At 29.7% G+C, this 27,439-nt stretch overlaps 1 protein-coding gene and 1 long non-coding RNA gene across 11 annotated transcripts in view; one reads left to right on the top strand and one right to left on the bottom strand.

The window, feature by feature from the left end:
* Window positions 1-21,908, top strand: part of LOC107437698 (uncharacterized) — a 63,611-nt gene extending 41,703 nt beyond the window's left edge. For 3 of the 10 annotated variants that reach the window (XR_011637910.1, XR_006225569.2, XR_011637911.1), the window contains exons 2-6: window positions 9,909-9,946; window positions 14,058-14,171; window positions 16,267-16,602; window positions 17,951-18,906; window positions 21,768-21,908. Coding sequence is in view for 2 of the 10 variants with exons in the window: in XM_071186426.1 (XP_071042527.1) it covers window positions 5,987-6,044; window positions 9,909-9,946; window positions 14,058-14,171; window positions 16,267-16,602; window positions 17,951-18,779; window positions 21,772-21,833 (1,437 nt within the window). In the remaining 8 variants the exon portion in view is untranslated. Of the gene's footprint in view, window positions 1-2,801; window positions 2,824-4,097; window positions 4,184-5,917; window positions 6,045-9,908; window positions 9,947-14,057; window positions 14,172-16,266; window positions 16,603-17,950; window positions 18,907-21,767 lie in introns of those variants that run through there. The other 7 variants (XR_011637913.1, XR_006225570.2, XR_011637912.1 and 4 more) reach the window with 6 other exon arrangements.
* On the bottom strand, window positions 157-4,447 carry LOC139426691 (uncharacterized). Its single transcript, XR_011637915.1, has 2 exons — window positions 3,968-4,447; window positions 157-703 (listed from the first exon to the last, which is right to left on the bottom strand). It is a non-coding gene; the product is annotated as an uncharacterized lncRNA (long non-coding RNA).
* Window positions 21,909-27,439: the final 5,531 nt, after the last annotated feature.

Raw genomic sequence — 27,439 nt, 5'->3', positions numbered from 1 at the left:
TTTAATAAAGTGTAAGAAAAGTACCCATGTTTTTTTAGAGTATATGGGGAAAAAAAGCATCATAATTCTATGGAATGTATAGGCTATTGCTGTGGCTGCTACTTATTATCATTCTCTGTTTAAACATTCTTGATTTAAAAAAAATTATTTTGAAACTTAGAATTCGAAAGTTTTATTAGTTTAATTATAAGCATTGATATGCATTACTGAATTTTAATAACAGGAGTAAAATTTTTGGAAATTTCAACAAATTCAATAAAAATAGTTGTAGATATGTTCGTTATTAAGAATTCGGAAAATCATCAATTGCTGCATAGTGTAGGAATCTTGGACACAAATTCAATTTCGACATTGTCGAAATTATTTCACCCCCAAGTCACATCAGCTTATACCTTGGAATGTGGTTTCATTCTTATGATTGCTGATTCCTTTGTAAACGACATTAGTACATCATCATTTCTGCGTAACACGTGGAAATGCATTTTACCCTGATTTGCTCCACTTGGCCACTGTGGTTTTTCTTGTTCTGTTTTCAAATTTTTTTCTCTTCCTACTACTGTGGTTCTTCTAGTTTTGTTTCTCACCTTTATTTTTCCATTTTTTACATAAATAGCCAAACTCTAAGTTTTATATTTTAAATCACTTTTGTTTCTCCTCATTTCCACGTGGCAAGTCTTGAAAATGGAGTCCTGTTTTTGAGTGCCTGTAACGTGTCTACTGTTATTTCTAATTTACATAGTTTTGAAGCGAATATAGTTTTTAATAAAATAAAATTAAATAAATGTGTGTAAATCACCCACCAAATTAAATAAATGTGTGTAGCTATTTTACGCTTATTAGTTCAATATCGAATTTTTTATTGTCATGAATTATTGTTTATATCATTAACCATCATCCAATTTGCGCAAATTATGCGAAAAATATTTGAAAAGTCTTCGGTTTGTCACAAGTTAAAATAAATATAACCATTTAACTTTAATAAAGCATCTTAGCAACTTGGTAGAATTTTTGAAATTTTAGCAAAATTAATGAAAATGGGAGTTGCTTTACTTTATTCAGTTTAACAAAACGTCTTGATTGTTAGGGTAAGTCTAAGTTAGATGGCCCATAGAGAAGATATGGCCAAGCGAAATATCTCCAATATTCCAATATTTGCAAACAGATTTCAGTAGATGCAGTCTCACAGGAAACAGTTTGACTTGTTTATTCATTTGGTCAAAGCATTGTTTTTCGCAACAACAAAAAATAAGTTAAATTTAATTTATTTATTCTGTTTAGGTTCCAAATGAACTTTAAAAACCACTGTCAACAATGAGGTAAAATTTTTTCGAAAGAGATGAGTATAATAGAAAGAGATTTATACTCTTCTATTATACTCATCTTCTCTCCTATTATACTCATCTTCTCTTCCATTATACTCATCTTCTCTTCTATTATACTCTTCTATTTCTCTATTATTATACTCTGTTATAACCTTCGATTATACTCTTTTTATTTATTGTACCAAGTAAAGATTTTGAAAAAGAGCTAAAATATTTGACGATTAAAACAAAAATGTGATAAGATTAATTTTAAAATGTAACGTAAATGTACCGAAAAAGAAAATATTTTTAAATAAAAAAAANCACTGATAACAAGGCTATTGCTGCGGCTGTTACGTATTATCATTCCCTGTATAAGCATTCTTGAGTAAAAAAAAAATTTTCTTGAAAATAAGAATTCGAAACTTTTAATAGTTTAATTATAAGCATTGATGTGCATTACTGAATTTTAATATCAGGGGGAAAATTTTGGAAATTTCAACGAATTTAATAAAAATAGCAGTAGATATCTCCGTTATTAAGAATTCGGAAAATTATCAATTGCTGCATATTGTAGGAATCTTGGACACAAATTCAATTTCGACATTGTTGAAATTATTTCCGCCCAAGTCACATCAGCTTATACCTTGGAATGTGGTTTTACTCATATGATTGCTGATTCCTTTGTCAACGACATTAGTACCTCACCATCTCCGCGTAACACGTGGAAATGCATTTTACTCTGATTTGCTCCACTTGCCCACTGTGGTTTTTCTTGATCTGTTTTCAATTTTTTCTCTCCCTACTACTGTGGTTCTTCTAGTTTTGTTTCTCACCTTTATTTGTCCATTTTTTACATGAATAGTCAAACTCTAAGTTTTATATTTTGAATCACTTTTGTTCCTCCTCATTTCCACCTGGCAAGTCTTGAAAATGGAGGCCTGGTTTTTTGAGTGTTTGTAATATGTCTACTGTTATTTCTAATTTAAATATTTTTGAAGCGAAAAAGTTTTTAGTAAAATAAAATTAAATAAATGTGTGGAGCTATTTTACGTTTATTAGTTCAATATCGAATTTTTATTGTCATGAATTATTGTTTGTATCATTAACCCTCATCCAATTTGCGTGCATCATATTTGAAATGTCTTCGGTTTGTCGCAAGTTAAAATAAATATAATCATTTAGCTTTAATAAACATCTTAGCAAATTGGTAGGTTTTTTGAAATTTTAGCAAAGTTAATGAAAAGGGGAGCTTCACTTTTCAGTTTAACAAAAAGTCTTGATAGTTAGGGTAAGTCTAAGTTAGATGGCTACTAGAGAAGATATGGCCAAGCGAAATATCTCCAATATTCCAATATTTGCAAATAGATTTCAGTAGATGCAGTCTCACAGGAAACAGTTTGACTTGTTTATTCATTTGGTCAAAGCATTGTTTTTCGCAACAACAAAAAATAAGTTAAATTTAATTTATTTATTCTGTTTAGGTTCCAAATGAACTTTGAAAATCACTGCCAACAATGAGGTAAAATTTTTTCGAAAGAGATTACTACTTTTATACTCTTCTATTATACTCTTCTATTTCTTTACTATTATACTCTGTTATAATCTTCGATTATACTCTTTTTATTTATTGTACCAAGTAAAGATTTAAAAAAAAAGCTAAAATATTTGACGATTAAAATAAAAATGTGATAAGATTAGTTTTAAAATGTAACGTAAATGTACCTAAAAAGAAAATATTTGTAAATAAAAAATATTTTCACATTTAGTATGTTAACGAGTAAAAAGTATAAGCACAAACTTTTAAGGTAACAATATTAGGTGTATATAAAGAACACTGAAAATGAAAAATAGCAAACTTTTATTAAAAGCAATGAGTAGAAAGCTGTAAATATTGAGCAATTTAAAGTACACAAAACATCCTTTGCTTATTTTACTAATTGTACTACACAGCAAACATTTATAAATGAAAGATAATTCTTAAATTGATGTGTGACAGAATCGAACATAAATTAAAATATAAAGGAAACTAAATATCTATTGGTTATGCCCTCTTGCCTTTATCTTTACTAAGCATAATTTAATCGAAATCTATAAAACACCATCGAAATAATATATAAATAATATCGAATAATATATAAACAACTTAAATGTTTATTTATTCTTTTTTTTTAAGTTTGTGAATGTACCTTAAAAATTAACTTCATAAAGACATAAAGAAAATTATTCTAAAAACGCATTTAAAGTTGTCTTAAAAATTATTAATAGAATTTATAAATAATTTGTTACTTCAGGTATGTAACTTCGAATGAGATCTATTCATAATATTAAACATTAAGCAGTCAGGATGTAAATTTTAGGTAAAAAATTATATCTTCCATAGAATAACATTAAGACGTAGATTATAGCTGGCAATGGTGCCAATAGCCTTAAGATTTGATTCTCGAACAGTTAAACTGCTCACTTTTTTATTTTGCTTTCTGATCATAAATACCTCAAATCTAAAAATCGTAGGTTTATCAGATGAATGAAAAAAGGTAGAGAGGATCTCTAGAATTTAAATTAAAATGGTTAATTTTTATATATTTTGAAAAAAAATCTAAATAGAACTTTATGAGCCGTATCAAAATAATTGAAAACGTGTTCCTCTAATTTAAAATACTTACATTTGCTGAAGTAATTGGTTAAGCAAGTCGTAAATTAGTCAAAATTTTCTGTCCCATATCTTTACACGATTATTTGCACTACATTAAGATTTCAAACAAATAAAAAATGAAGTTACAGCCATCATAAAAATGAGGATGCATCATAAAACAAACCATCATTGAATAAGGGCACTGTCCGGGGAGTAATTTTTTCTGGTACAGCTTATTTGATGAAAGGTAAAAAATCCTTTTTTGTAATTAACATAGTTTCTCTGTTCTATTTTATTCGTTGAGTCATAGTTAATTAACATTTTGCTTTCGAATGGCAGCTGTTACATCTATAAGATGTCCGATTTCGTATGCAAGCTGATCTAACAGATATCATGTTTACGTCCTCGTTTCGAAGATGGCGTCGTAAACTCGAAGAATCTGTACAATAAAGAATTAAATTTACATGAATCACATTCGTGGAGCTCAACAGTTGTTCTTTGTGAAAACAAAACCAAGACATTTTCGTGAGCTAATCCTCAAAGTTAGCAACATTTTGTGAGGTTGAGTCACACTTTCGTGCAAATCTTGCATTGCAAATACAGTTGCAAAAAATTATTGTTTGTTTGCTTTCTTTCTTTTTTTTTATTTGACCGTTTTTGAAGCTCCAATACGCCCTGCGGTAGAACAAAAGTTACTTTTATATATCGAGGTTTAAAATTAGGCCTAAGTCTCCCAAGCTTAATTGAGCCTAGTTTGACTAACATAATGAGTAATATTGATTAGAATGGCTTAAAAAATTTTTATGCTGCTTTCGACAAACCAACGGGTTTTTAAACAAATTTCTTCAACAGTGCAAATTTTAATATCTTGTCTATCTTTCACGAATTTTCTGTATAATTCAGGATGGTAGTCATTAATTGATACGGCTAGTTCCCTGCTTTGATAGAAAAAAATATTCGTGGAAAAATAGGTATATTTATATGTTATGCACAGTTATTAAAAGCTTCCTAACTCTATTCGAGAGTGTTAATCCTTTTCCATAACTGTTACAGCAACAGACAAGCACCACGAAAGTCCTTGGGTTGAACCCATATGGTGGCGAAAAAGCATTAATCTCTCACTCCCTCTACATTGGTGACCACTGATAACAAGCGCGCAATAGATAACTGCACTACACTATTTCGCTTCGTTTCACGGTTCGCCTTGATTCGAAAAATTTCACTACAAGAAAAATTTTATTACTTTCAGAAACCTAAGTTTAAAACAGCATCAAAGCTCGAACTTTAGATCACTTTTATGAGCATAACGTTGATTTAGGGTCAATAGCCACATATTAATCATTTTACCGGCTGACCTGAATTTCTATGATCATGTTAGAATTACGGGGGAAATTTATTATTACGGTCTGTCACTGGAAATCTTTTTGCTGCTCACTAACCATAATTTAGTGGTGAAATTTCTTTGAGTGTAAATAAGCATTATGCACATTTCAGTTTATCACAAACAAAAAGCGAAAAATTAAATGTTGACAAAAGAGAATAGACAATCAAACAAATTCAACGAGCTATGACAATGTTTCCATAAATTACCTTTCATTTTCTCACACTTTCCCGTGATCAATCAGTTTTAATTTTTTTTTCTTTGCCTTACTCATTAATGACGAAACAGATTTTTATTATTCATCATTGCGCTTTATCGAGAAATCGAGACCCTTACTGTGTATAATTTATTCATTTCATTTTTGAAAGAATTCTAACAATATAAAGACACCCTTTCATTTTATATTATTTTATTATTACCATTTGACCTTTATTCTTCTTAATTACATAAATAAATTAATGAAGAAATTATGTAAACTTTTATCACTCTGCTGTAAATATTAATTTAAAAAAATTATTGTTGAATTTTTGTTTTGTTTCTGGAAAATTGAAGTTAGCACAAGCAAAACGTTACACAGGGTATAAAAAATACTTACAACATTATCTTATTTGAACGAAGATAAAATTATTTTGATATTTTTTCATTTTAAAATTTAAAAAATAAGTAAAAATGATTATGTTCGCTTTATTTACATTTTTGAGATATTTTACGATGCTCAGTGTTATTGGTAAGTAAACATCTTGATAAATAACAAAACATTATTAACTAAAAGTAGTTCATTTTTATAACATCTTTTATTCTCATAAGAATGTCTAAATAATTAATGAATACAGTTTTTAAAATACTTTGCAAATCGCAAACAATTTTGCACATTTTGAATTAAAGTGCTGCGAGCTACATTTTCAAATTGTTTTGGAGGTAAGCACCATGATTTTTAAATCTATAGGCACTAATTTTTTTGTAAATTGTACTGTTATCTAGTGTAAAATAGGAAAACTTGTTAAGTACCTATTTTAAATAGTACTACTCTAAATAGTACTACTCTAAATAAGAAATTGTAGTAAAACTAGTATCTTCAGAAAATATGTACAGGCATGTGATTTTTCCACTGATTCGCGGAACTCCGCGAATCTCAAGACTGTTGATTCGCGTTGAAAATTTACATTTCGACGAAATTTCCTCCGTTGAAATCCAAATTTCTCAAAAGTTTCCGCCAATCTAATGTTTACATTTAGTAACAATATACGAATTTCGTTTGAGTAATCACTTTTTAACGTGTTCGATTTTCGAGACGATGTGGATAGTTTTTTTTCAGAAATTATTGTTTCGAAATTTTCCGTATTTATTTCTTTATTTGAATTGCGATAATTTTCATGCAATAATATTGCGATCCTCAGAATTTTAATTACGCAATTGACTATTGATTGCTACGTTTTCACCATTTTTTGATCGACCATTGCTTATAGCCACGTGGTTTTTAAGATCCAGTTATTTTTAATAGGATAATATGGCACGAGAAATTCAAATCCAGCTTTTAAATAATCACTTTTTGCTCTCGATTTGCTGCACTACCATCATAGATCCATGTCTCTATCGTTTTTTCGGCAGTGAGATACCTGCAAGTAACGTAGTGTGAGTATCTCGATTCTGATTGGTGGTTTGAAACATGGCATTTGTTTACATTAGAAACTGTTCTTTCTATTCTATTTCGAGTAAGCCAAGCCGGATAAGTATTAATTCTATTAAGTGACACATTCTATATTCTCTCACAAAGATTCTTTCACAAATATTTCCAATATTTCACTATATAATTCTTACTTAACACAAAGATTGGCACGAAACCGTGTAGAACATAAATAAACTAATTGTGCATCGAAGTTGCCAGGTACACAAAACAAAAATATATCATGGTTGCAATTAAATACACAAGCGAATAATAAATCTAAGTTAAGAGAAAGACGTAGACGAAAAATTACATTTCACCAAATTTTATGTGCGATACGGAATTGTATTTAATTAACTTCACGTTAATTGACATTCTAACTTACATGGAGGAACTTTGCTCAACTTTAACACACCATTTTGCTTATAAATGATTACCTGGCGCTGATATCATAGATCACATCTGTGGGTATTCGTGATTTTCTTCTTCGTGAAGTCCAAATATCCAGTTAACGCCTTTGATTTTCACATGGTTTCTAAAGATTTTGATGTATCTCATAAGGTATTTCTGAAATTCAAATTGCTCATCTCAGCATTCACTTTTTGATGCTATGCCATGATCGATCTGTTTTTCAACAGTTGTTGTCATTAATTTCTGCGTGTTTTTGTTTTGTTTTTGAAGCCTAATATTTTTAATGCGATTATATTTATTATGAATGTCGAAACAGGCATTTGAGTAACTCCGTTTAAAGAGTCCGATTTGCGTGATTTTGTCATAAATCAAAGTGGTGTTGTCAGTAATCTTTTTTTTTCCAGCAGGTTCCTTAACGGATTCCACAATTTTTAAAAATTCCTTTTCCATTTATTCATTATGTGACAACTCGCAAATAGGCGAAAAAGGAAAGGAATATGCTACTTTTTTTTCTCAAAGTGCTAAAATATCACCCATATTATTAGAACATGCATGTTGATAAAGAATTTTTTTTCTTCTTTTATTTAAATGAACGAAAATAATCTTCCATGTATGAAAAAGGAATTATTGCACGAATTTAAAAAAAAATTAAACCTTTTTGAAAAATTGTTCCATTTTAAAGAGAAACAATCTAAACATCTTCATTCATCTTTTAGCAATCACATGTTTAAATCTGAATTATCACTATATTGTCACAAGCCTTTCGATTGTTAGTAATTGTGAAAAGCATCATAATTATTTTTGCTTTTCTTATTGTTATTTTATGGTGTATGTTGCCCAATAACAATAATAATAAATTTAATCTTCTGAATGATTAGGTACTGCTTTTCGTTCAACACTTTCAATATGATAGCGTTGTAGTTAGTGGTACTCTTATTTTTTGAGATAACAACAGCATGGTTCATCTGGCGGGAAAAATATGTAACTGGTCATGTCTTTCATGAACACTTACTCATCCTATTCCATTTTGAGTCCAATCTAAAATATGTGGGACATGTTAAAACGCCAATCTCGGCATCCTGACAATTAGGTAGATTTGCAGGATAAAATCCTCAGATTAAACTAGAAACGGCATACTTGAAAAACCTTGTAGAACTCACTTCTTTATCGAATACAGGCTGTTATTAAGAACGGAAGCGAAGTTACTCGGTATTAAATGATGATTTTGTTGATATCTCTAAATATGACTCATTTTTTGACAGAGGAGCTTATATTAAAATTGTCAAATCAGCAGAATGATTGGGAACCAGAGGATATTGATATTCTTTCACATGAACGTACAATTATGGAAAAAATTAAGGTTTTCCTTTGGAACTAATAAATATTTCGGCTACCAAATAGATTTAGGGTAAGAAACGTAGTTTAAATAACAAAAAACTTCAAGTTCAGCAATTAAAAGCAATATTTGCTTTGTTCTCATTAAGCTCTTGGTTACTTTAGGCACAATTCCGTTCGCCAAACCTACTTCTGTATGAGTCGTGTCTAAAAGTGTTGCTATTTAAACTTCTGTTAATTTCTCTAAGCATAAAAACCAATTCATGGGATTATAAAATTATAATAAATTAGAATTATACATAGTTTTCTTTTAAATTTTGATTTAAGAAAAATGAATATAAGTGATCATTAAAAGGAAAATAGCTTAGGTATACAGTGTGTTTCATAAATATCGCATTTAATATATTTTTGTTCTTCTTTTTTTAAAAAAAAAAAATGTAAATATTAATATTTTAAGAGAGAAAAACACAAAAACGTCATTGAAATCTAAAAAAAATTACATCTGATGAAGGCTGGCGTACGAAATCCTAAAACCTGTTTAATTGGGAGAGGAAACCATACAGGAGTTGTAAGAAGAACACCTTCAAGATTCAAGATTTTATGTTTTGTACACCCTCTTATAAGTATGCACTTTGGGTGCATATTTCTTTGTCCTTTTTTTTCAAAAGGGTTCTAAAAAATATGTATTAAGGGTGGTCTTTACGAAATATCTTGTATATTAGAGGTGCTGTTTATCAACGATAACTCATTTATGTAATATTTTAATTTCAAAACTAATTATAAAACTGTTTTAAGGAAAAATACTGTCTAGAACTAGCAAGTTGGTAAAAGTGAAAGAAAGACCGGAGTGAAACTGTTGGATAGGGTTCTTACATGAAATGTGTTGAGTCGTAGGGGAATCATATGTTAAAATCTCATTTGTGTTTGCTAATCCTTAGTGGAGTTAATAGTTTTCTTCCTATTAAACGAAAATTAGGTTAATTTCTCTCAAAATGTCTTTTACAAGGGCAAGTGTTATACTCTGTTTTCTGAGTTGGGTAAAATGTGTCAAAGATATGGAATTTACTTACATTATGTATGTTGGATGTCTAATTTTTGATGATATAAAATGAGAAAAAAAAACACCAAAAGCTTTGTTTTTTATTGTTCTATTTTAACATCTGTTTCTTTTTTCTTTTCTAGTTATGTTATATAACTTGGCCATTAATTTTTTATCCAAAGTAAGAAATTCATTTTGCTTTCTAAACGTACTTCGTTAAACCAGTTAATTGAAATTTACTGGATTAATATTTTATTTTTTATTGGTTGTCTTTATATTATTTATAATAATTTTATTTATAATCATTTCAGGAACTGTACTTAAATATGAAAACATCATAGGAATTTTTAGGGATCATGAACTTCACTAAATAAACTTAAAAACTCGCCACTCTATTTCGATAGAGTTTTATGAGTGGAATTGGTCATTATTAGATCTAATACACTTATTCTGTAGTTACTCTATACATAAAAAAAAAATAGTTTTCATGAAAAAAGAAATAGTTTTATTTTATTTTATAACCGTCGTTGAACAGCCGACCCAATTTTGGGGTTTACGGCTATTAATGTTCAACTCGGTAACCTTGTAATTTCGAACCAATCCATAAGACAAGGAAAACTATGGATCAGTTTCCTCAGAGGTATGATTTGTTATAGGAACATGGAGGACTTCATGACCCGACAGATTTAACGTGCATCAGTCACCATTTACTACACAGGCAGTCTTCTGCCTGCAGGAATTGAACTCACGACCTCTTGCACATGGGCCTAGTGCTCTACCTAGTCCTAAAATTAAAATTGGTTATCCATTCACTGTCACTGGTCATCCTGAATGTATGGCATGTATGGCCGAGGAGCCTGGATCTGTAATGCAGTATTTTTTCAGGAAGTTCAACAGAAATTAAATGATGTAACGACGAGTTTTAGGACACATGTATTGCGTAGCTACCACTACAATCATTCAATTCGTATTCACTAGTATAAAAGACATGTATACTCGATAGTATCTGGAGGCACCTTTAGATAGTAGACACTTGACATTTTCGGTAGCCCAACTCCCCATTGGTAACTTTCGGACGTGATCTGAACACGCCTATCTCAACTGAAACGCCCACTTCAATATGAGCACGCCTACTTTTACTGTGACTTGCTATTTGAGACTGCGACATTGCTCTCCCCGAGTTCTGCTCAATCTCGATCACACACAACAGTGACCTGTACACATTCGATTTCTACTAGCAACATAGGAGGGACCACGCACAAAACCGTGATCTTAATACAGCTCTTGCGATCAACGCTCAAAGTCGGTCTGATCTTAATACAGCTCTCGCCACCAGCGCTCAAAGTCCGGTGGTCTATATACAGTTTTCCCGGCATCTCACTTTTTTTGACAGTTTAGTTATTTTTATGAAATTATAAAAGTAAAATGCTAGTAAATAAAGAAATGGCAAAATTTATTTTAAAAAAAACCGAATTGGTATTTTTTGTCGAATTTTTCTATTTAAAAAAAAAATGACCAAATTCAAAAACTACGAATTATGTTTCTATGATAACTATAATTCTCAACGTTTATAAGAGTACTTTTTCAAAAACTATAATTCAACTTATCTTATTCATTTTCAACTAATGTGTGTGCCAAAAACAAATTCAGAATTAGACTAGATAACACTACAGACCTACAAATTTTAACTGTTTAGCATAAAACCTATAATTTTAAGAGTTTTATTTGAAAAAATGAATTGGTGTTTAAGACTAACGGACATTTAATGCTGCGAAACGACATTATTTTCCAGTCCCCCTAATAATTAGTAGTCTTTCTCCAGTTAATATGCTTACGGCTGCTAATATATTTTATTTATATATTTTCGGTTCTGCCAAAAGATGCTCGATTATTTAGGGGTACTTAACCGTAAAAAATTGGGAACCACTGGTATAGGGAAAACTGTAGCGGATAAGTATGTTGGAGATGCAAGCAGAAAAATCAAGTCGCTATGTACTTACATTAAGTTTTTACTTAAGTTAACCGGTTTTAAAAAATTTCAGTGTAATTTTTTAACATTTTGTGTAAGGATATAGCAATAATATAGTACAGATAATTTAACACATCATGTTAATGTTAAGCAACTTATTTTGTTATGATCTACTTATTTCTAGCCAGCCCTTACTAGCCAACTCTTATTTGAGGCTTGTAGGGTGACCCGGGGTAATTCACGATCACTCTGTTTCTGGGGTAAATAATGATCACCTGAGTTTTATTTAAAAAAAATAATATTTTTTTTAAATTTGAGACATGGAAAAGAATGCTTGTGCACTTTACTAAAGTATAACTACATTTACTTAATAACATTTTTTTGTTTAATCTAACAAAATAAGTATCTTTTAAAATGCTTTCTGTATTTTCCATTTCAAAGATGGGCTTCAAAATGTGCACATTTCTGCAAAGATCCCCCTCCTTCTCTTAATAATAAATATTTTGAGTTACTTTCTTTTTCTTTGATATAAAAATAGTGTAAGCTTTTGTTTAATTGTTTCACATCTACTGTAAACATTATAATTGATTATAGGAAACTATATCAAATGTTGCCCCCTACAGATGGGGTAATTATTGATCACTGGGGTAATTCCTGATCATTGTCATTTCTTCTTATAAATAGTATAAAAAATAGCTAATAAATAGTCAATTGTCTTTTCTTATATAACAGTTCATATTTATTAAGTGGAACAACTATAAAATATATTTTAACTATAATCACAAAATTTGTTTTTAACTGTATACAAAAAAAAATGTGTTCTGATATGCACCATTTCTAGCTTGTCTTACCTTGCTTCAGTCTTAAATTTATGTGTGTACATTGTTAGAATAATTTTTAAGTTGATAAATTAACTTAACATAAATATGGTGAGAAATTATAAGCTTAAAAAGGATACTAAGTTTCTAGAAAGCAAAAATGTGAATTTCTTTTAATGATTGAAAATGAAAATTTCAGTGTGAGAGCTGCTGCCAGAGCTGAAAGTGTTAATCTTTATTCCTGATTTCAAATAAACAGCTTTATTAGCTGCTTAAACATATCTTTTTGGTTTATTTGTTTGATCTTAATTACCATTGTATAGTTATTTTTAGACAACCCATTTACTATGAAAACTGGTGATCAGTAATTACCCCAGAAATGATCAGGATTTACCCCAGAATTGATCAAGAGATGGGGTAATTCCTGATCACTAAAAATTTAAAATCTTTTAAATTCTAATTAGATTTTTAAACAAAAGAAGGTAGCATAGGACTCATCTCAAATAGCCTCAAACTTCCAGAAAATATTAAAATTCTATCTTGAATAGTTTTTTCACAAAATAGATGCTTGCATTTTTTGATCAGGAATTGCCCCAGGTCACCCTAATAACTTTTTCAGATTCATTATGGAAGTCGCAGGTTCTTATTGTGTGAACTAAATATTTCGACATGTTATAATTTTTTTTCTAAGATTACGGTGAAATAACCAGCAGCAGTCTCACCATCCAATTAGTCGTTGAGTTTTACGGTAAAGAGTATTTTTTACCCTTACGGTTTTGAAACTGTTACGTGTAGTCTCGATTTTTTAACCATTTACAACTAGTATGGCTTCAAAACCATAAAAAAATTTAAATTTGCGTTAGAGCTAGGCTTTTCGTTGGGTAATGGGCGTTATGTGGTGGTTGAGTTGTGTTTCATCAAATGAAACGTAGAATGTGGTTTAATTAATTTATCTGGTTGCTTCGTCTATCATATGTGAAAAGAAATACTAGACTTTTCGTGTTAAACAGTTTCATGGTGCTGCCATCTATGTGTGAATGAGAGTATCGTATTCTAATACTCTAGAATCAGAAATTAGGGAGTACAGGACACTGGAAATTATTCATGCGTTGAAGGGAATGGTGAAAATATTGTGGCGTCAACTCTGGGTCTCGAACCCCCGTTTTGACAGATTACCCCTTTCGGATATAATATGTATCCAGCTCCAAGCAACGAAGTAACTTCATTAGATGGAACTAGCTAATCCGATGAAATTCTGGTTATTTAACCGTATTTGGTTAAAGCAGATAATGAACGGTTTTCTAACAGTTAACAGTTTGAATACCATCTTATTTGTGTTTATTGATACCATCTTATTTTGTTATTTGACTGTTTTGCTTGAATATGGTAAGATAACAATTAAAGAAATTGTTATTTAACAATTTTTTCCTAGAAATTTCAAACAATGTACTTTATTACGTATTTGACTGACTTGTAAATTTAATTATTAACCTCGCTTTCAACAGATTTTGAAAATTTTAATTCCTGAACATATATTAAATGCTACAAAATTGGATCAGAATATTTCCCTAGAAGATATTGCAGTACAGTTAATGGAAGTGCGAAAGATCTCGCAAAAGGTACTCTTATAGCATTTGTTTTTAATTGAAAAATTATATCTTGGAAAGTCTTTTATGTAAATATTGCCTTGATTCAATCGATAATTTGAAACAAAATTTTATTCATCTTTGTAATGTGTTAAATTGGATCAGGATTGAACAATATTAATGAACAAAATTTCCTGTAATTTTTTTTTATAATGTGTTAAATGAAACCTGAGTCCCCAGGATTCCAGTTGAATCGAATTTTTATGTTCTAAAGTTTAGGAAGTTTTGTATCCTTCATGGGACGCTTAAAGAAATTTTGTTAAATTAGATTTTTACTTGCTTAGATGCAATTTTAACCCAAGAGGCTAACCATCAACATTTTAATTAATTACCTTTTTTTAACGGATTTGGATTCTTAATTCTAAAATTGTATGGGTAGCTGCAATTCGGAAAATAGAGGTCCAGTTTCTTAGGTAAGAGTGTAGTAAAAAGTTTGAACCCCCTTTAATTCCATTTTTCATGTAGATAGAACATATAGAAACTATTATAGGGAATCAAATATTTTTTGCACACAATTCTAAAACTAGTTTCTCCAAAGATAATTTTGTACAAAATATAACTAGCAATCAAAAATACAGGGTTATTCATAATTCCCTCCGCCTGTAAACGCCATTTTTCTTTACTGCAACTGGCTTCAGTGGTACATGTTACTGCCATCTACCGGCAACTGATTAAATTAAAACTTGAATGCTTTCGGAATAATTTCATATGTTCTTTCTTGCCATATTCGTCTTCGTTTTTTTATTATAACTCTTCGAAACCCCGGAGGGAATTATGAATAAGTTGTTACTGGTCCACTAGAAAGCCTGAACTGTCCCAATTACTCCTGAACTTTTTCAATTCCGCCTTAAATTTCGCATTGTCTACTAGTGGGCATTAATTCCCATTTTGGCAATCTGCGTTTACATTTGAGTATATTTAAATGCTTGCAAAAAGAATTAGTAAGAATGAAAATTGGTTATTAATTGTAATAAAATATAATCAGTAAATCAATCAGATCGGTTGAAGAGAAAAAATCTGCCATGATATGTCATGAAAAAGGAGGATCGATCTAGCAACATAACTCCATATCAAAATTCAGATATTTCCCAGTTGGCGCCATTACTTGTAAAGATTTCTTTTGCTTAGTAGGTTGGCGAGAACTAATACTTTTGCAAAAAGAATAGTTTTGCAAAATTAATTATTAACGAGTCATAGGTTACAGGTTTCTTATCCTATAGATTTAAAAATATGAATGCACATGTATGAAGAATATATTATTGATCCAAATATTTTTATTAATGAAATATCTTGCTACCAGAGATATTAAAAGAAACAACCAAGCCTTACTGAAAATACTGCTTAATAGTGGAAAAAAACCATAGCAGATGGTGTCAATTTTAAAAATTTAATTTCCATTCCAATCATTGAGAAAGCTAAAGGAAAGGTAAAAATGCTTCCAAGGCTTGTCTTTTTACGAAACTCAAATCAAAAGTGTGTGAAACAAAGTTATCACTCATCACAAGGAGCGACACATAGTTATCTATTTGCTAAAAAATCAAGCAAAATGCAATTTAAAAGGATATTTTTCCCCATGCCTGCCAGGAGAATGACCTTTCGTCATACAAGCATCTGAAGGGCAGATTTGTTGGCCACTCTTTCAGGGGTACCCTATTAGGTGGGCCAACGTTCCTCCCACAGTAAGGACATATCGTACAGAGAAGGAAAGAACCTTCCTGCCTTGCCTGAAATTCGAACCCAAAACCTTTCTGATACAAGGCTCGTTCCCTGACCCCTACACAAGCCGGACGGCAATTAAAAGGATATTTAAATTCAAATAAATTAGGCCTAAGGAAAAATTTAATAAATAACTTTAAGAGACATTATATTGCAGGGAAATTGAATGAATCATTCACATCTCGTTAATTAATTTTTATTATAGGTATGCAATTTTCTTAAATAACTAATTTCATAAAAAGTGTGGAGAGAAAAATATTCAATTAATAATATTTATCAGTACTAATTACATAAAAAGGCTGGAAAATATGTAATGTCTATTTATTTAATAAAAATTCATTCTGAACTCTAGGTATCGAATGAAAAGGATATCCTGAAATCCATCTTTTTAGTCAACGATGATTTTCTTCAACAGACGCATAAATGTTTTGTAGATATTCAAGATCAGATAAGGAGTCGGTTCGAAGCAATTGGCAATGAAAATAAAGCCAGGTATGACCAAGTTCAAGAAATGGCACTGAATCTAAGGGAGGAAATATCAAAGTTAAAAGTTCAAGTGGAACAGACTGATGAAATTTTGAAGTCACAAAAATTCGGTCAGTTGGAAGAGGAACCGTCCAAAAGTTGCAAGGATTGTGCTGAAGCGTTTGCCCAAACAGAAGAGAGTTATGAAATCGTACCGAATGAGGTAAGTTACTGGAAACTGAAACCCTTCATTTTAACTTAGATACATAAATGCATGTTTTAAAATATATAAATTGAAGACAGCAGAGAATAAAGGCATGTTTTAAAATATATAAACTGAGGACAGCAGGGAATAAAGGCATGTTTTAAAATATATAAACAGAGGACAGCTAGAGAAAAGACATGTATCTGTGAGAAAAGTTTCAGATTGCCGCATAACAGCTCCAGAACTAATCTTGATGTTTCATATTTCGCGAATATTTTTTAATAATACAATAATTCAGTTTACATCAAAGCAGGTTTAAAATATCTCTTATAGACTAAATATAAGCTAAGAAGAAAAAGGCCCAGTTAAAATAACGAGGAAAAGGGCCCTAAATGCAAGTGCAGTCTGCATCAGTAATAAAAGAACTCCATAAAGTCCCAATTTAACAGATCCCATTGCTATCTTATAATCTAACACTGGGACCCATTGAAATTTTGTGAGATTAAAATTACATAAATGTTTATTAATAATTTAGAATACATTAAAGTATGTGGAACGCGTTGAACACAAAATCATGAGTACTTATTTACGAGACATACTACAGTTTCAGTACCATGTGCATTTTCCAACTGTCTAACGATGATGTTTGTTATGGCTCCACAGAGCATGTTTGTCGTTTTCGACTATTTAATATATGCTTTATGTGCGGGTTGTATTAAACTGTTATGTAATTCGTTTCGCTTACAACAGAATTCTCTATATCTATGTAAATTTAAAGTGTTATGAGTTTGTTAACTGTTTATTATTATCATTACTATTATTATTATCATCATTACTATTATTATTAATAATATTATTATTGTTATTGAAAAAGAAAGATATATTCCACCGTTTTGTCTTGTGTGTAACACATGCAGTGAGTTAATAATTTAGACAACAAACATTTCGTAAATATATCGTTATAGTAAACATGAATGCACAAAATTTGCGCTTATTTTCGTATTTATAAGAAAAACTGTCCAATGTCCAAAAACTTATAATTTATATAACATAATTTATGTATAACATTATGATTTATATAACATTATATTGCAATTTATATGTATTAAAAAGTTAAAATTTATATATAATACATAATAATTCATATTATTTATATTAATATGTATTTGAATTATAACTTATTGCCTTGTTGTTGAGTTGCCCAAAAGATGCTTTAACTCAATTGATTTTAAATTGAAATAAACAGAAACCCTTTTTTTTGTTTTGTGATTGTGATTTTAAATTGTTTCAATTTCAGAAATGAAGCGTTTTCATTTAATTTATTAAATATGCGTGGAAAAATCTTTATTATTTTGCAATTTTTTAGGTCTCAGATTGCAGTCTTTCTGAAGAGGAACTAATGTCATTGAAACAGGGCGTCTCTATAGCTATGATTGAATCAGAAAAACTTTGCAAAGACGCCATTCTTGGAATCTTCAATAACTTTGAAAAAGAATATGAAAGTATTAAAGCACTTATAGAAACTAGCTGGGATGGCATAAATGAAGAAGTCGCCAACTGCGGTTCTGTTCTTGACAAGGTGCATAACATCGAGCAGACTGTTTTCGGGGTACTTATTTTCTTACAACAGCAGTCTGTGGATGGACAAACAATCAAAGAAACACTTAAATTCTTCGATCACAAATTAAAAATATCTATACAGAAGATTGAAGCTCGTGCGAACAAAAATAATTTGTGTCTTCAAGTTGCCTTTGACAGTTTGCAGAACGCGCATGCTGTTTTAAATGTCAGCACTTTAGCGTTTAAAGATATATCGATGGATGTTGCTCAAAAGTTGGATTGCTTGAGCAAGATGGTGTCGCAGTTTGGGTACACCGCAAAGCTGTTAAATGATGCCGAGCACTTAACGTTCTTAATGGAAAAAAGTATCTGTGAATTGGTATTGAAAGCGGCAAACCTGTCAACAAAAATCAATGGTGATTATTGTTTTAAGATTAGTAAATTATCGGAAGAACTGCTAGCTCCAGGAGAAAATCTGTATGTTTTTTGCAAGACCTTGGAAGATTTGCATACTCTTACCGATGGATTGAAGTCTCAATCCCATCACAATTCTTTGGACACAGAAACAGCCAATTTGGAATTTAAGCAGCAGCCTATTGGGAATTTGACACCGGATGATAAAACAGGTGAGGTAGGTGAGGTAAAAATCTGCAATGACAGTCTTCACAAGAAACTAAATCTAGATACTAATACAAAGTTTTGCTGAAACACTGAACGAAATTCTGACTGATACTGAGCATAACGAAAATTCGAAATAAATATGTAAGCGTAATTATTTTTCTTCTGAAATTCATCTTTATTTTTAGTTTTTTAATTGAAGGGCTTAGTTAAATAACATGTTAAGACATAGTTCATACACACTTGGAAAAAATTAAAGAGTGGTATTAATATTAACATAATTTTTTTATGAGAGAGAGAGAGCGACACTTGAGAAAATGTTTTCAAAATATCAAAATACAAATAAATTTCTGCACGATAACTACCTAATATTAAGTAATTATACCATAATTTAATAGCAAAACTATTTATCAGTATTTGAAACTTCATGCCAAGGTACAGCGATCTGTTAAAGATTAGTAAAAGTCAGCTTCTGTCTGGAAAAAATTAAAAACGTAAAAAACCCGTCAACAAAATATCTTTTTCTGTTAAAAATTGACTACATAACCAAGCGATTTTTAATGAAATAGGTATTTTATAAATGAATTTTTGATGTTTCGAAACAATCGAAAGCTGATTTTCATATCTAGCCAATTATAGAGAAAGACTATAAATTCCAAATTTAAGATAAAATAAAATTAAAGCTTCGGCTTATTAGGGTTCTCTTAATAGTCTCCACCGTTCCATGTCGAGAAGTTGCAGTTCAGTTACAGGCATGCTGCCTAATTTGACAACGAAAGGAACTTAAACAGTTCATTTAACGACTTCTGGAAAATTCTCGATTTTTTGAAAATAAAATGAAACTTTTGTCTAAAAATAATTTTACAAGCAAATCCGTCACAGTCTGTCACGAACGGTGAAATGCATCTCAGAAAATATAATTATTACAAAAGGGGAAAAAAACACTGCTCTGGACTGATTAGAATGTTGTTTGCTGAGTATTAGGGTTGATTTGGCAGTCAAGTTTTTAACTACATGAATATCACTATCCTATAATTGTAGATTTTATTCGTCACATCAAATCGAACATACCTCAAGAAAGACCAAACGTTATTTAACTTTATACTCCTGACATTATTCTGCCTAAATTAATGTTAAGAAATTCTTTGCAACGCAGGTGATCTTTCATTTAAATTTAAAATATCAAATGGTTAATAATACAGCAGTTCACTTTTTTTATATAGTTATCGCATAGCGTATGTTGAAAGTAATTATACAAAATAAATACAAAAAAAAATGAAGTCAATATTATTCTCTAACATGTTCTTGAAGCTCATTTCAAAACAATTTAAAACATTTTACGATTTTGATGTGAAAAGGGATGAATTTAAGTAAAAATTATTTTTCAGAAATTCGTTTCTAGGGATTTCTAAAGATAAAAACACACAATTCCATTAACAGTGGAGTGCAGAGATGTTTGGACAAACACCTCGGTTAGAGGTTATGTTAAAGGCCTCTGAAAAGAGAAGTTTAACCCTTTGTAATCTGATGTCCACTCCATCCTGTACCACACTGAAACTCACTAATCTGAAATTTAAAATTTTTGTATATTTAGTAACCACATTATTTATGGTCTTAAGTTACAATATAAAAATATTATTTCAAATATTTTAGCGCTTTAAATTTGTTTAAATAGCATATTTGAATGCTTGAGCGGCAAAAGGTTAATCATTGTAGGAGGAGGAAAGTCTAATAATGTTAAAAAGAAAATTGAAATAAATACTTTGAATTTCTATTTATGTATTGTCAATGTAAAATAGTCTGAGTGTAAAAACTGTTTTTTCCAACAAACTAATCTTAATTTTCTACAATCTATCTATCTATCTATCTATATATATATATANTATATATATATATATATACATTCGAAATTTTTCACGATACACTAATATTGATTGATTTCTCGTAATAATTTTTATCATTACTTATTGTTAATTATAGGTATATGCAATGTACAGTGCACAAAAAATGAAATTAAAGTGAACAATTTAATCAATTTTGATCTACTGATCCAATTTTTTTTATGAACTATAGGATTCAATCTTAACGATTAACTAGTCTAAACTTGAATATGCTTATTAGTTTATGCAGATGATATTTAAGTTGCAGAATCAGGCTCAAAAATGTGCTTAAAAATAAAATAAAAATTTAAGTTTGCCTTCTTTTTGAAGAATTTTGGACTTATTCTTCGAAATAGCCGCAATCTGAAAAAATATAGTGCCAATCGAGAGGAGAATGGTCAAAATTTTATACTTCGTTATGTTAATTTCACTTTTTGCATATTTTACCATCTCAAGGAAGACACTTTTTTAAAATTTTTATTCTGCAGGAACTTTCCTACCAATTCCCTTCAAATTTTAGTCATTGTAATTTAAAATTGCGTTGATTAAGCTGACGTAAAAATGTTTATGTATGTGCAAAGAGTTAAATTAATTTTAAAGGACTTGACATTCGACTGCTCTCCTGTTTGTACTATTTAGACTAGATTTTTCAGATTGCGTCTACCTGCTTTACTATTTTGAGGGTCGAATGACTAAATCCGTTGAAACAAAAATATAGTTATTCATAGAAAGTAAGTTTTGAATCTGATTCGATAGCTTAGAATATTGTCAGCACTAACTGATTACTCTATTTAAGGTCAGGCCTTCGAACCATTAAAATTGAGTTCTAATACGTAAAAGTCCGATCATTTGATCAAACGTATTTAAAATGTTCATTTTTCGTTTTTTTTTTCATTCGTATAGTTTTGAGTAATAAAGGATCATAAAGTTATCAATCACTGAATATTTCCTTGCGACCGACATTCAAAAATTAAATATTTATTCCCGCTTATTTTTATTTATTCATTTGTTTTGTCTCCTTTAAGCCATTTGAAAAATTACTTCCTTAACATGCTGATTCAATTTTAAGGTAAATATAGCATTTATCTATACTAGTCTTGATTGTTACCTCATTTCTTTTATTAGGTAGACACAGTGGAAAAAAGTTTTAAAATCGCACTGTATAATATTAGCCAGGACTACCAGATGTAAAGTTATAGGTCATTGACAAGTAGATCAGACATTCGAATTGTATAAATTAGCTTTTGAGTAAAACTACATTTGGCATTCTCGTTCTTTTTTCCTTTCTGTACATAATATTTATTCGTCATGATAAATCATGGCATTTATTCATATTGCATCATATTTATGTATTATACCACATTTATTTATGCATGATGAGTCGTTATATTTATTTATACTTGATAAATCATTACATTTATTTGCACTTTGCTTCATATTTACTTATTATACCGCATTTATTTATTATACCACATTTGTTTATGCATGATAAGTCGTTATATTTATTTATACTTGATAAATCATTACATTTATTCGTAGTTTGCATCATATTTATGTATTATACCGCATTTATTTATGTATGATGAGTCGTTATATTTGTTTATACTTGATAAATCATTACATTTATTTGCACTTTGCATCATATTTATTTATTATACCACATTATTTATGCATGATAAGTCGTTATATTTATTTACACTTGATAAATCATTACATTTATTCGTAGTTTGCATCATATTTATTTATTATACCACATTTATTTATGCATGATAAGTCGTTATATTTATTTACACTTGATAAATCATTACATTTATTCGTAGTTTGCATCATATTTATTTATTATACCACATTTATTTATGCATGATAAGTCGTTATATTTATTTACACTTGATAAATCATTACATTTATTCGTAGTTTGCATCATATTTATTTATTATACCACATTTATTTATGCATGATAAGTCGTTATATTTATTTATACTTGATAAATCATTTCATTTATTCGTAGTTTGTCTCATATTTATGTATTATACCACATTTATTTATGTATGATCAGTCGTTATATTTATTTATACTTGATAAATCATTACATTTATTTGCACGTTGCATCATATTTATTTATTATACCACATTTATTTATGCGTGATAAGTCGTTATATTTATTTATACTTGATAAATCATTACATTTATTCGTAGTTTGCATCATATTTATTTATTATACCACATTTATTTATGCATGATAAGTCGTTATATTTATTTATACCTGATAAATCATTACATTTATTCTTATTTCGCCTCATATTTATGTATTATACCACATTTATTTATGCATGATAAGTCATTATATTCATTTACACTTGATAAATCTTCTATATTTAATATTTGCATCATATTTATTAAATATACTACATTTATTTACGTCTAATAAGTCGGCATATTTATTTAAGTTTGCATCATATTAATTAGGCATCATATCAATTTGTTTTCTGACATTTATTTATGCTTTATAAGCCATCATTTTTTTTATGCTTACATCATATTAATTGATTATTACACTCATTAATAAGTCATCATGCTTATTTATGTTTGCATCGTGTTAATTTATTATATCATACTTGTTTATGCTTTTTACGACATAGTATTTATTTATGCTTGCGTAAAATTAGCTGGGCTACATGCTAATTTGCGTTTCTCACATTAATTTATGCTTATTGCATCATATTTATTATACCTCATATGAAATTATTACCTCACATTTATTTATGCTCGATAAGGTATTATATATGAGCGTAAAACTGGAGAAAAGAGGGGGGGAGAGGTGAGTAAGGAACTTTTTGTTGAATAATATACTGTTCAAGTTTGTTTAAAAGATTCTTATAATTAGCATCCAAGCGTCAAAATTTTTTTAAAAACACAAATTATAAATGAACTTTTCTTCCAACAATAAAATTGATTTCTGCTTTAAAAACTGGGGAGTTTACAAAATTTCATGTCAATGCGGACTTTTATACTTGGTGCAAACTAAACGAGCATTCAAGTATCGTCTCACTGAATATCGAAGCTACATCCAGAATCATGAACTCGACAGCTCATCCATCGTCTATAGCAAAACAGTGTCCGAGACAGAACAAAAGGCCATGGGTTCGATTTTCCTCTTACGTTCTTAGTTCGATTTTCTCTCTAATATTAATAAATGTTTATCATGCGCTCACCCGGATTTCTGGGAGAGTTTCCATATCAACAAAAACAAGAACTTTTTTGTTATAGATCTTAGCTTTACTATACATTTCAAATATTTGGTAATCATTATTTTTTGTCAATGTTTAATTTTTACCATCAACTTTGTTACACTTTTGATTGTATTTTTATCTCTTTATTATGACCCTTGTTGAGTGTCAACATGTCAGTTTTAGAGCTCTGACGATAGCCCTACTGAAGAAGGAATGACTGTGCAATATCGAAACGTGCGTAGACTCTAATAAAACTTTACGATTTGTGGTTTTCAATCGCTTTTTTTAATCAGATTCAATTTTATTACAAAAGATTATCCTCATTGTTCTATCAAGTGTTCAGCCTTCGCCCTGAGCATCTCGATCGACCCATTTTTACATCCCATTTTATCTACTACATGGATTTGCCAATCACAATCTCTGAAATAAAACTCTCACTATTGGTGATTGAGCGATTCTTTAAGCCGTATTGCGTTTATTTTGAGAATCATTTCGTCAAGATATCACGTGGTTTGGGACGAGGCGTGAACTCTCAAATATATGACAAAAGTGTTTTCTCAACTCGGAACCTTAGTACATTGTGTAAGACATTCATCTTAATACGTTGTAACTAGAATGACAAATTTAGAATGAAGACTAGACGATCTAATACCAGAACTAGACTGGCGAAATAAGCCAAGCGGAGTGTAATGTTGTCATAGAGTTGGCTTTATACCAGGAAGATCCCAGGTTGGTTCGAAACCCGATTCGGACGTGAATGTAATTTTATCTCACTGTTCCATATGTCATTCTTGTGTTGTTGGGGCAACGTCAATCCACCTATGTGGTGTCCATGGAAAGGCTATGAGGAGACACCCGTTGGAAACTATAAGGCACCATTTTTCATTTATTAGTTTGTTTTTTTAAAATAATAAAAAAAAAATTTCACTTTGAAGGAATTCGTTTCCTTTAAGAATTGATTATAGTTATTTCACGCCTCTGATGAAGTGATCGCTCGGAGAATATAAAAGGAAACCGTTTAGTCAAAAACGAAGTAAGTTTCGTGAAATTCGAGTATCCATTTTTTTTTTACAGTACATCAATTTCGCAAGCTTCCTATCTACAACAACAATCGTAAGCGACGACCACTTTGGTGAGCAAATAATAAGCATTGAATCTGTAAAAATTATAAGTTAAGAGTGTTATCAAACAGCTTGTTGATGTCTTTTAATCTTGCTTGCTTTTTCCGATTCTTTAAGAATTTACTTGAAACCTTTACTTCAACAACAAAAAACATACAAAAAAGTTATTTAAGTGTAAGTATCTAACTGGGTACTTGAACTTCAAGAAGATCACAGTTACTCACACATGTGAACTATGACGTCAGCTCCAGTTGATCTTTTCTAAGCAAAATGACGTGTTAAAGCTTTTCCTCCTAAGTCAGAATGCTAATTAACGTGAAGTTAATTAAATATAGCGCCGTATCGCTCATTGAATATGTTGAAATATAATTCTTTCTCGTCTACATCTGTTACTTTACTTAGATTTATTATTAGTTTATGTGTTTTATTGTAACCATTATATATTATTGTGTTCTGTACCTGGCTACTTCTATTCATAATTAGTTTGTTTATGTTCTACATAGCTTCATGTCTGTCTTTGTGTTAAGAAAGAAATATATAGAGAAATAATTTAAATCTTTGTGAAAGAATCTTTGAATGTGTCCCTTAAGATAATCGATACTTGACGAGCTTGGCTTACTCGAAATAGAATAGAAAGAGCATTTTCTAACGTAAACGAATGCTACGTTTCAACAACCAATCAAGATCGTGATACCAACACTACGTCACTATCAGGTATCCCATTTCTTAAATATTTATAACAATCGCTCATGCACTTGATCGCATCTTGTCAACCTGAAAAGATGGATTTCACATAAGAGCTATCTTAGATTTATTGTAACTATTGTAATAATAAAGTTAAACAAAGCATTATTGGAAGTGCATCAAAAACAAGAGTCCGGGATATTATTCATTATTTTTTTAAATTATTATAATTATTTTGCTGAATTGTGAGCATTAGTTTTACCTTGTGAATTTATTAAGGAATGAAAACTTATGCTTTATCAAAAAATCAGTTCTTTTTATTTTTTATTTACTTACTTATTTATTTTATTTATTTTTTTTTTTGTATATAAATAATCATAAGAATGAGTAACATAATAGCTATCATAGTTTTTAAAAATTAAATATTTCACAATAGTTTTATCCTTTTTGAAGTTATACTTCTTATGCGACTTCCAACAAGGTTGCGTTAAACGTTTAACGCTACATTTTTATTGGCCGGGAAATCACGTGGTACGTCTTTAATGTAGCGTGTAGCATTGTAACGTTCTTTCTTTAATGTGGCTTAGTAAATTTAAAAAAGAAAAATGTTTGATATCCTTTCTTATACAACCGAAAACAAGATGGTATCTCTTTTTTTTTAAAAGAAGAAACATCCAAAACACATCTGAAAAATATTAAAGAATATGCATATGCATGTAAAAGAACAGAAAAAAATATGCATCTTCTTATTAGAGTTAAAACCTAATGCCTGAAAAAAGGGTTTACTAAATTTAATGATATAACCTGAAAGGCCAATTTAAACTTTACATTCCATAGTTTTAAGAATCATATTACTTCGAACATTAAAATAAGCAAAAATTATACATAAGCTTCATAATTTTATGTAATTTAATTTTGTAAATAAAGTTTTTTGACAAGTAATTTTATCAAAAAATTTTAAGTTTTAATAAAAATCATTATTTAGAAACTGAAAAACGTAAAGTAAAGAATGCTTACGATACAAAACAAAAAAAAAAAAATTTCTAAAAATTCCTTATATTAAAATAAACAACTTTCATGTTTTTTCTTTTTTGATTCATAATCGGACGTAGAAAACCATTCTATAGAAAACTATCATCAAGAAAAAAACTACTTAAAAGTAAAATTTTTTATTTTATAAAAATTAACACTTACCTGCTTTATAAATCAGAAGAATTCCAAAATGATTTGTTCTTCGATTTTTGTTACCATTTTTTAGTGCTACGAAAATGCGTCTTTGGGATTTGCCAAAAATAGAACAAGATGCAATTTTATTTTTTCTGGAGCGAAATATTTTGCCCATTGTCCACCGAAATCCGATAAACTACTTTGATTTTAAATAAAGTGTTTCGTTTTATGATTTGTCACAAAAATTTTAGGTGTAGATTGGCGGCACTTAAAAACAGCCAAATCTGTAGCTGCTGTGGCGTTAATACATAAGTACCGAATTTTTATTCATACTTTTCTGAATCATATTACTTGAAACATTAGAATATGCAAGAAGTATACATAAACACATAATGTTATACCATTTATGTTTTCAAAAAAAGTATTTTGACAACAATTTTTATCAAAAAATTATAAACTATAAAACGGAAAATAAAGAATTCTTAGGATAAAAAACGATTTTAAGAATTCTTTACATTGAAATAAAAACTTTCATATAGTTTCTTTTCTTATAGTTCTTAATCAGACGTAAGAAACCATTCTGTAGAGAACTATC

This window comes from Parasteatoda tepidariorum, chromosome 10 (assembly GCF_043381705.1).
Source record: "Parasteatoda tepidariorum isolate YZ-2023 chromosome 10, CAS_Ptep_4.0, whole genome shotgun sequence".
In the NCBI taxonomy this organism is placed as follows: domain Eukaryota; kingdom Metazoa; phylum Arthropoda; class Arachnida; order Araneae; family Theridiidae; genus Parasteatoda; species Parasteatoda tepidariorum.
Note: the sequence above shows the minus strand (reverse complement) of the source record. Positions and strands in the feature narration are given on the sequence as shown.